The sequence below is a fragment of the Plectropomus leopardus genome, chromosome 22 (assembly GCF_008729295.1).
Source record: "Plectropomus leopardus isolate mb chromosome 22, YSFRI_Pleo_2.0, whole genome shotgun sequence".
NCBI lineage: Eukaryota > Metazoa > Chordata > Actinopteri > Perciformes > Serranidae > Plectropomus > Plectropomus leopardus.
Window position 1 is genome coordinate 2,824,120 of NC_056484.1, and position 11,158 is coordinate 2,835,277.

At 38.1% G+C, this 11,158-nt stretch overlaps 1 protein-coding gene across 1 annotated transcript in view; it reads left to right on the plus strand.

The window, feature by feature from the left end:
* Positions 1–548: 548 nt before the first annotated feature.
* The window catches only part of LOC121961680 (cullin-associated NEDD8-dissociated protein 1-like), a 13,934-nt gene continuing 3,324 nt past the window's right edge, over positions 549–11,158 (plus strand). Inside the window, exons 1-11 of the mRNA XM_042511748.1 lie at positions 549–749; positions 5,723–5,798; positions 5,906–5,973; positions 6,064–6,218; positions 6,434–6,557; positions 7,901–7,988; positions 8,076–8,244; positions 8,362–8,467; positions 9,121–9,266; positions 9,353–9,504; positions 10,496–10,636. Coding sequence (XP_042367682.1) covers positions 682–749; positions 5,723–5,798; positions 5,906–5,973; positions 6,064–6,218; positions 6,434–6,557; positions 7,901–7,988; positions 8,076–8,244; positions 8,362–8,467; positions 9,121–9,266; positions 9,353–9,504; positions 10,496–10,636 — 1,293 coding nt within the window. The 5' untranslated portion in view covers positions 549–681. The remainder of the gene's footprint in view (positions 750–5,722; positions 5,799–5,905; positions 5,974–6,063; positions 6,219–6,433; positions 6,558–7,900; positions 7,989–8,075; positions 8,245–8,361; positions 8,468–9,120; positions 9,267–9,352; positions 9,505–10,495; positions 10,637–11,158) is intronic.

Here is an 11,158-nt window from a genome sequence, read left to right on the forward strand (position 1 = left end):
TTTTTGTGTCCTTACAAAAACATGTAATAATACTAATAGTAATAATACTAATATTATTATATCAATATTGATGAGAACATTACGACTACTTACTTACTTAGTAGTATTGTTGTTGTTCATATATGTTTTTTAGCAGAAACTCCCAAAATATGTATAATATCTTATACAAAGGATTAATTTGAAAACAAAACCAATATCTGAGTTTTTTAAATTTATTTTCCCCAAACTCGTTCCCCAATAGGAATTTACTCAATTTAAATAAATAAATAAATAATAATAATAATAATAATAATAATAATAATAATAATAATAAATAATAAAATAATTTCATTTAAAAAAAGATGATGGGTAGCTGGCCTGTCTGAAAAAAGCGTGTGAAAAAAAAACTGCTGAAGCTGTGACCTTCGACCCCGCGTCCATCCTGCTAACCCCGCCCCTCTGCAGAGAGAACGGGAGCCCCATTCAAACAAACCAAACTCCGCGCCCCGGGATGCGACAGTCGCTGTAGAAAAGAGAGAAAGGCGGCAGCAGCAGCAGCAGCAGAAGAAACCACAAACACACACTTTACCTCCAGAAACCAGACCTCCAGCACCGAGAGACAGACAGCCGGAGACACAGACAGACAGACACACAGACAGTCACACAGTGAGCGCTAGCAGGAGGCTAACAGCTAACACCGACATGGCGAGCGCTTCGTACCACATCTCCAACCTGCTGGAGAAAATGACCTCCAGCGACAAGGATTTCAGGTAAAATAACACTCACTGGAAACTAAAATAAACGCACGACTCACACAGTGAGCTCAAATTGTTTATTTTTCCTGCGTGTTAGCAGCAGAGCTAACGGCGGCTGTGTTTAGGCCCACAGGCTGCTATGCTAACTGCTAGCCTGCCACCTGTCTGATCATCGTCACATCGCTAGCCAGCTAGTTAGCTAACAGTTAGCGTTTGATTTGACAACCCTCGAGATTGCTGCGTTATTATTTGGTTAGCACGCTAACGTGCTGCACGTCGTGCTAAAACTGACAGCTGACTTGCAGGTAAACAGCGCCAGTTAGCCGTTAGCTTAGCCGGCTAGCCCACTAACTTCTGTCATGCCGCAAGCTAGCGTGATGTCAGCTATCATTTTGGGTATGAATCGGTAACGGTGTGTGTCGGTGCTGTGGATTTAAATGTGGAGTTAGCACGGGAGCTAACTGGTCCCAGTTAGTTTGAGAAGCAGGCAGTAAGTGTGTGTCGTGTCGGTTAATTTAGCATGATGCTGTTGGGGGTGTGGTAGCACTGGTAGCTCAGGTAATAATAACATGTAAACACGCTGTCAGAGAGCTGCAGCAGAGCACAGGGATGAAGTAACATGAAATAAGATGCTCAAGTGAAGTACAAGTACCTTTTAATTGGTGGTTTTAGTCATTTGTATCGTTTATTCATAAGGTACAATGTGAATTGATAATCCTTAATACTTCAATTAATAGCTATGATTTGCCTAAATTACTGAACTCAACAGGCTTATATTTGGGAGAGGCGTCTTTATGGACAGGGTTTTATTGTCTTTAACACAAAACTGTTGCTCAGCAAAGATGGACATTAGTGTTGCAGATTTAAGTATTTAATTTTATTGATTAATCCGTAAAATTACAATCAATTAATCTATTAACCATAAAAACAAAAAAAATAATAAGACTTTGCTCATTTCAAACATCACCAAATGCGTTTCTGTTTTTTTTTGTGTGTGTGTTATTGTGACAGAATTTCATAGCCTATTGATTGATCGATTGATTTTCACATTTAAATTCTTAGTGACTGATTAATCGATCATCGGTTCACTGTTATATCTAATGGAAATACAATGAAATTATTTATGTAACCCTTTGAGACCATGAAATCTGTGAAAAATACAACAAAAATACTTGAAAATCTGTGTAAAAAAAAAAAAAAAAAAAAAAAAAAAAAAAGAGAAATGACCTTTAAAAAAATTTAAAAATAATTATGTAAAATAATTTTTAAATATATAATTATGAATATAGTTTGCTGGACATTTTTCCTTTGCTTTAAAAAAAAAAGTCTTCTACATCTGCTGCACACACATAATGTTTTGGAAAGAAACCAACTAAATTTGATCAGGTTTCAAAGGGTTAAACAGTTTGTAAATAGCATCTGAACGTAGCGCGTGAAAACCGATGTCTGTCGAGCAAAGTTATGATGCTAATTCTGTTATTTCAACTCAAGTCATATATTTCTCCTATATCCATTTCTGTCAGTACTGATCAGAGCTGTAGATTGATTTATTGATTAGTTTTTCAACGCAAGAGTAATTTGCAATATTGGTGTGATTCTTCAAGCAAACATCCTCCTTTTCCTTCATCTCATCTGTGAGGATTTTACTGAGTTAAAGTGAACATCTTCAGGGTTTAAATGGCTGGTTGGACAAAAATGAGAAATGTTAGGGCGAGGAGCAGTATAAAATACTTTCTCCTCTCTGTTTCTTTTTTCAATAAATAAGACAGTGAATTCTTCATAATAAAACAGACACAAGCAAATACAACAAACAGGACAAAATATGAAAAAATGATACTGGCAGTAGCGTTAATCTCAGCCCAGTAAAATTACCAAATGTTGGTCTTTAACATACTTATTCAGTTATATTTGAAACCGCTATAATTAAAGCTCTTAACCATTGTCGTTTGAGGTATTTTGCCACAGGGGACCAGTCCCTAACAGAAACCTCGAGAGTACCTCTCAGCACATGTGGCAAAATGGACATAAGCTTTAAATGTGCTACATCGTGATATCAGGGGCTCTTCGTCTAACCATTTTTGCAAAATTGTCAGGTGTGCAGCATATAAAGCAATTCTACCTGAACCTCCATTCAAAGTTAAAGTATGTGCATTTGATGGTATATCACTTCCAAATATTTTCTGAATCTCACTTCGGACAGACAGAGACTTACAATTTTAGGGCATGAACACATAAGACGGCTGTCAGTGTTCACTATTTTCTGACATTTTATAGCCTAAATTACAGGTTGGCTAATCAAGAAACTTCTCTGCAGATTGATCAATAATGAGAGTAAATGTTACCTTCAGCCTTTGTCAACATGACAATATATTATCTGCGATCTGGGAGCGCAGTGACATTGCTAAAAAACTACATTAGCATTTTCACAGCTGTGCTGATCTCGGGTCAGTGTTTTCTTTTTCCCCAATGCAAGATCTGCATACTGCACCTGGGTCCTCAGAAATCAGGATTTGTGGCCTCTCACTGTATTTGCTGTGAATATTTCAGAGTTCACATGTTAACTGAACAAAACAAGAATTTTGTATTGGTTTGCAGGAAATTGTGATTGTGAGAAATACTGTTTTTTTCACAATTGTTTAGTTTTATAGACTCGGCCGTCAATGGGCAGATTATGGGATTTTAAAAACACTGAAGTTCAAAAGTTAGTAATCTGCTGTTTTCTTCTTTCCTTTAATAATAACTGTTGTCACAGAGATAAAAACAGAATAATTCAGACAAAAAATCAGTGGAAGTCCCCAAAGTGTGTCATGACAGATTACAGTGTGAACTTTAGGGGATGAATTTTTCAGTGACCCTCGAACATTATTGAATCAAAATGTTGCAAGTGGGCTTTAAATACAAAAAAAACCCCTCATAAATATGGTTTTAATTGTTCCTACTATGTTTTCTTGGCTTTGATGTGTTTCACGTGTGTCTCAGCTTGTGTGATTTTAAGAAATGAGTATTAAAACGTTAAAGGATCAGAACATTTAGTCCGTAAAAACCTTCATGTTTGACAGATAAAACTCTGAGAGAAACAGCCTCGTCTGTAAAGCTTCTCGAGGACGATCACAACCGGCGTTGGCAGCACAGCTAATCAGTTTCATCACTTCTGACAGCAGCACTCTCAGTACAAGATATCTGTGAAATTGTGAGACTTGTCGTTGGTGCGCTCCCGTCGCTGACCCTGTAGAAGAAAAGAGTCGTTTCAGTCCTGATCTGAGCGCTTTAATACTGCAGATACTCTGCAGGAGAGATAATTACACTTTGCTTTTAGGTGATGAGTCCCTGCTTCTGAATCCACGCAGCATTTCAGATGTCAAACACACTGAAATTACTTTTCTATTTTGAATGTGTGCAGGCTGCTGAGGAAAATACAAATACTGGATTGGACGATGTCTCAGGAGATATGTCTCTTTATTGAAGGACTCAGATCTGCAGCAAAATATTTGATCGGGGTTTTTATAAAGAACTTAATTAGGGATGCACGATAACTATCAGGACTGATAATTATCAGCCCGATAATTGGACTTATGACATCATACCGGTAATTCCGATATTACAGTTTTTGGCCGATAAATATAACCGATAATAATAAGCATAATTTGCTTTGATTTCGCCCGTGTTGCCATGGTTTCGCTCTGCCAGTACTGCACACACTGCATTACGCTGCGTGTCAAACTGCTGCTGCTAGATCAGTCAAAAACATGTCATCAGTCAGCAGCGGGGTTTAACCCATTGTGTCTTTTTCTTTGTTTTAACTCTTTCCTTGCCATTGACGAGATTTTCCATCAATCAGTGTTTTCACTGTCGTGTCAGGGACACTGTTACGGATGTTATGCAATAAAACAACATTTCCACGTCCAAAAACAAACAAACGAGACGATCTAAGGTCCCTGTGTGACGGGACGAGAGGACTACTAACGTGCCTTCTTTATCGTTATTTAGCGGCTTTTTGGAGCCATGCAGCGGTGTTGTTTTAAAAAAACGCAACAGGAGAAACATTAAGCAACTTATTTAGATCATCAGTGAACACGGAGGAAATATACTGTCCAGGGCGGCCCTTGGCAGAGGAGATGTAGGAGGTCGCCTGGAGCGCCACACGCTGGAGGGGCGCCGCTGGTCGCACTCAAAAAAAAAAAATCCAAACCCAATAATAATAATTTGCTGCACCCGTTAGCGCCCTTTCTTCATGTTCTGCCTTGAGAATAACAAATAAAGAGTGAAATAATCATAAACTCAGCGCCCCTGTTGTTTCACATCATTGACCTGCTGGACAGCCTGCACCGTGAGGCCTGACGCCGCTGCGGACTGAAAGACAAAGTCGGGGATGAGTTACTGATGCTGACTGATCCACTCGGCTCTCATTCTCCTCCGATGTCCCCGCCGCTGTCTCCGAATGTCCGCTCCACTTTAATTCTCCGTCGCTGTCTCCGCCGCTAGGTGACAGTGCACCTAGTGGAAATAGCACGTAGCCAAATATTCGTCAGGGCTTCAGGGTTTTTGAAGAACTTTGGTGTTTGAAACATGATGCATTTTTTAATTATTTAGCTGCTACAATAAAGGCTTTTAAGTGTAATTCCTGTTTTTCATGTTTTTTTAAACATTTTTGGAGTGCCTGGATTTCCCTCCTATTTAAGCATGTTTTTGTGCTTTGATGGCTGCGGGCAGTTTCAGTGGGTTTCAGTGGTGCGTGTTTTGCACTTAACGGTATGAATGTAGCATTTTGGTTTCCACAGTGTGTTTTGGACTCATTGTTGGAGCTGAGCTTAAACAAAAATACACAATCTTGTGATATGCTTGAACATGGCCGAAATTATCAAAAAATGAAGGATGAAAAGTTTGTAAGCAGGTTTTAAGCAGGTAAACTGACTCCACAGTAGGTTTGAGTTTTGATTTCCTGATTTAATTTTATTAACTCGTAATGAATTTCATCTTTTTCCCTCCAGGTTTATGGCCACGAACGACCTGATGACGGAGCTACAAAAAGACTCAATCAAACTGGACGACGACAGCGAGAGGAAGGTCCGTTTGCTCCGGCTGAAACCAGTTTATAACTGTGTGGTCTTTCTTAAAAGCAGTCAAGACCCGCACACTGATTTATTGATTAATGATGATGTATTGATCGACAGGTGGTGAGGATGATTCTCAAACTGTTGGAAGACAAGAACGGAGAGGTTCAGAATCTGGCCGTCAAATGGTAAAAACAAAAAGCAGTTTTGTTTTTTGTAATTTCTGTTTCAACTTTATTGTGAGTATTTTTAACTGTGGGTGCGTTTGTTTTCCTCAGCCTGGGGCCCCTGGTCAGTAAGGTGAAGGAGTACCAGGTGGAGACGATCGTGGACACTCTGTGCACCAACATGCTGTCGGACAAAGAACAGCTCCGAGACATTTCCTCCATCGGACTCAAAACTGTCATCGGAGAGTTACCGCCTGCCTCCAGTGGTACAAATACTACTGCAAAATATCACAAATACTACTGATACTGTTAGAATATTACCACCTAAATCAAATCAAATAATACAGTATAATAAATTTTACTCGTACTAAAAGTATCATTACTTATATACTGATGTCACCACTGAAGTTTGCAGTTAGCTGCTGATCAGAGGTATATAGACAAATGCTAGTATCACACATACTTGTACTGCATCTTTCAGGCTCTGCTCTGGCTGCCAGTGTTTGTAAGAAGATAACCGGTCGATTGACGAGCGCCATCGCCAAACAGGAAGACGTGTCTGTCCAGCTGGAGGCGCTCGACATCATGGCTGACATGCTCTGCAGGTACACTACACAACAGTGTTTGGTGTTTATTAAGTATGCGTCATGTCACGCCAAAAAATATCACAGTAAACAGCACTTTCACCAAATATCACGAGAAACTACTGTTAGTGTTTTTAAATGTTGAAAAAATCGATCCGATTCACGATACTAGGATCATGGTACAATTTTCTCACGATTTTTTTCTAAAATACAAAATGAGATTACAGAAAAGTTATGACTGAAAAATATTGTATTAATTTTTGTTAATTATTATTTCAATTGTTTAAAGTAGATTACGCCCTCTGCAGTTCAAAAAGAGTACTGCGGTTCATTTTTCATCTCTCTGATTTGAATCTCACATATTTTTTTTCATTTTTTAACTGCTTCGCGATGCATCGATTTATCCGCTAAACATCGTTATCAGCCGATATTCACCTTGTTGACTGCCGTCGATCTATCTGCAAATAAAATGACATTTACTGATGGCAGAGGCCGATGTTTTTCTGTTGTGCCAAATCAGTTTTGCTCGATACTGACAGCCACAGACTTAAATGAATGAGCAGGTACAAGAAGAATACAGCAACAAATGTTTACATTTACTCGGGCTGCCAACAATTAATTTTTAAAATCCTGATTAATCTAAGAATGTCAGTAATTATTATTCATGTTTTAATTCCATGATTTTGCATTTCAAAACATTTTTGAAGTCCGTATTGACAAGTAAAGTAGTTCTTACCAGACTTTCTTCATTAAGAATTAAATGACAGCAAAAAACTGAAAAAGGGGCTTTTTTTTTTCTTCTTGTGTCCACTTTGTGCCAACTTTAATCAGCATATTTATGCATTTTATACGCATTATAATCACACTTTAACGCTTACATCCCTAATATTAACCCCCTGGATCGACGTCAGTTTGTTTATGCTGCATTCAGACACCTTCCATTAACATTTGAGCCTCAGAGACCAGTGAAAATTTGTTTGATTTCTTTCAAAACCAAGAGAAAAAACATACATTTTCCTGTAAAATGTAAAAAAAAATAGTAAAAGATTAAGATTAAAATTAGAAAAAGGTTATTATGAGATATAATCTAAAAAATGGGGAAAATGTCTAGAAACTAGATTTATAATGCTCTTAATAATATTATTTAAAGTTATATTACAGAGAAAAGAAAAACTACTTACATTTTTTTCTTCCTTTTGAGCTTATTTTTAAGTAATTTTCCCGTCACTTTTTGTTTTCTAATTTTTGCAATTTTTTGGGCCGTTTCTTGTTAAGCTGCTTTTCGCCCTCTTCCCATGTTTTTGTATTTCTTTCTGTAATAAAGCGGACGACCGTTAACGGTCTCTCTGTGTGTCTCTCTGCAGACAGGGAGGTCTGCTGGTGAACTTCCATCCCTCCATCCTCAGCTGTCTGCTCCCTCAGCTCACCTCCCCCAGGCTGGCCGTCAGAAAGGTACGTCTCACCTTCATCGCGCTGCCCTTCGTCACCTCGGTATAGACAGCGTGAAGATTCATGTGTGTGGTTACGTGACTGTTTCAGAGGACCATCATGGCTCTGGGCCACCTGGTGATGTCCTGCGGGAATCTGGTCTTCATCGATCTGATCGAGCACCTTCTGACCGAGCTGGGGAGGAACGACAACATGTCGACCACCAGAACCTACATCCAGTGCACGGCCGCCATCAGCAGACAGGCGGGACACAGGATCGGTGAGACAGACGAGACGTGACGTTAAACGCCAAAACAAATCAGAGAAAAAAAGCAAGAAAAAGCAGAATAAACCATTACTTTTTTTTCCACTAACTGTCCTCTGATCTGTTTTTTAGGCGAGTATCTGGAGAAGATCATTCCTCTCGTAGTGAAGTTTTGTAACGTCGACGACGACGAGCTCAGAGAGTACTGCATCCAGGCCTTCGAGTCGTTTGTCAGGAGGTAATACACACAGTAATACAGCCACAGAGTTTTCAAATAGCAAATTCCAGGCATGGAAAAGTTTTAGAAGAGGTAAAAATACTCTGAACGTTTTGGAAAAGTCATGAAAAATTATTTCACAGACCTGAGGTGTTCAAACGCCATTGGAAATCTGAAAAATTCAACAATAATTTCTGTTTTTACAGACTAGTAAATGTTGTGGGCCCACAGGTTTGGAGGCATTTTTTTTCTTTAAAAATCACCTTCACAAAAATTACCAAAAGTTTTTAGGAAAGAAAATTTGTTTTTAGAAAATTGCCAAAAAATGAAAATGAAAATAAAAAATAAAAAAAATCACCAAAAATTTAAAAAATATATTTATATTGCCATTTTTTTAAAAAAGAAAAACAGAATTTCCCTGTTTTAATACTCTCCCAAAAAATCGAAATACTCACAATTTTTTTTAAAGAAAAAAATAAATCACTAAATTTCTAATATCACCCACATGTTTCCTTTACATCTGCTATGAATAAGAACCAAAAAGGAATTTCAATGATTTTTGAGGGAATATTGTCTAGAAAATGTATCTCTGGAGTCACAAATACTTGCTGTTAAAATGTCCATGAACTTTGTTTATCGTTGTTCTTGTTTTAATGATTTTTTTTCTGTGTCAGGTGTCCTAAAGAAGTTTACCCCCACGTCCCCACAGTCATCTCCATCTGCCTGCGCTACCTGACCTACGACCCCAACTACAACTTTGACGATGAAGACGAGGACGACAACGCCATGGACGCTGAGCAGAACGACGAAGACTACCAAGGTGATAGATTATAAGTCACCGAATGTAACTAAAATGTCTTAAAAACGATGACGACAGCCTGTGCGTCGCTCTCTTTGTGTGTCCAGGCAGCGATGATGAGTACAGCGATGACGACGACATGAGCTGGAAGGTTCGACGGGCGGCAGCCAAGTGTCTGGACGCCGTCGTTTCAACTCGTCACGAGATGCTGCCAGAGTTTTATCGCTCCGTCTCTCCTGCACTCGTCTGTCGCTTCAAGGTAACATCAAACTCTGCTTACTGCTCCGTCGCCTCCTCCGTCGCCTCCTCGCTCTGACGCTTCGTTTTCAGCTCCTCGTCACTGATTAACTAGTTTTGAGCAGCAGTTTAAAAAAAGTTGCTTGTCCAAACATTTCCGTTCTTGAGAGAATATTAGTCTGCTGTGAATTTTTGATTACGTTCTTTAAAAATCACCAAAAATGTTCAAGAGGAAAAAAAAGGCAAAAACTGTTTTTCTTTAGAAAATGTCAAAAATGTAAAAAGAAATTGCCACAAAATTTGCACTCTGCTTACTGCTCCAAATGCTCCTAACTTTTGCAAGAGAATATTATGAGGCAGCAAATAAAATAAAATAAATTAAAGTTTTAAAAAAGTCTTTAAAAATAAAAAAATTTCTTTTCTTTTATTTTTTTAAAGAGGAAAAAAATACCAAAAATGTTTATAGAAATGGATCAGGTTGTCAATAAAACTAATCTTTTACTTAAGTCACACTGCTTTCTTCCTCCTGGCTAAAATTAATTTTTAACTTATTGATTGGACTAATGTGACTTTGTTTAATTGGGGTAAAAACCTTTTGTTAATTCTGCTAACGTTTTTTTATTCATATGTTGTTCTTGTTTAGTGTAAAGCACTTTGAATTGCTTTCGATTTGTTTAAAATGTGCTGTATGAATTAAAGTTTGATTGATTGATTGATTGTGGATTGGGTCAATCCCAATCTTACTGAGGAGGCTAATCTCAAACTGATCATCAGAAAAGTCTCGAATTATTGATCAAGCTGGAATAGTTTGCGTATTTTTACCAAACCATCAAGCTGTGAAGGTCACCGTATGATGCTTGCGTCACTTTTTTTAACACGTGCGCTGATGTTTGTGCACAATAAATGAAAATAAATATACTTTTTTCCCCACTGTGCCCATGTGCTTATACAGCTCTGCTCTCAGTCGAATATGTGTAATCAATACTCCCACATCTCGACCTGTGTGTCTGCAGGAGAGGGAGGAGAACGTGAAGGCGGACGTTTTCCACGCCTACCTGTCGCTGCTCAAACAGACCAGACCGGCTCAGAGCTGGTTGGCTGATCCAGACGCCATGGAGCAGGGAGACACGCCGCTCACCATGCTGCAGAGCCAGGTAATGTTTGGACACGTCGGCTTGGATTTAGGGAAATTTTCTTTGTAAATCACACAATTTATCATGAAAAATTACTGGCAGATTAAACCTTACGGGCCCGCTGTGGTATTACACGCACTCGTATTGCTCTGCGTATAAAATGCATTTTTCAAAAAAGCTTTAAAAAATATTGTACTTTAATATACTTTTATATTTCCATTGAGTTTATTTTATAACAAACAGTCTGAATCATAAATATCAAATATTTTCAGAATTTTAATGTTTAAAGTTTTTGTCATGATACCACTATGTTTTTAGATGAAAAATAATATAAAAATGAATTATTTTCAATTATGTATCAATATATTTATTTATTTATTTTTGATGATCACAGTCTGGGATAAAAATACGGCTTTAATTAGCAGCTACACTGATTGTGACCAGTCACCGTGGAATTAGCTGTATTTTCTCCATCTGCCAAATATGAAAATGACATAATCAGGCGGAAAAAAGTAAAAATGACAAACTCCAAGAATGACACCC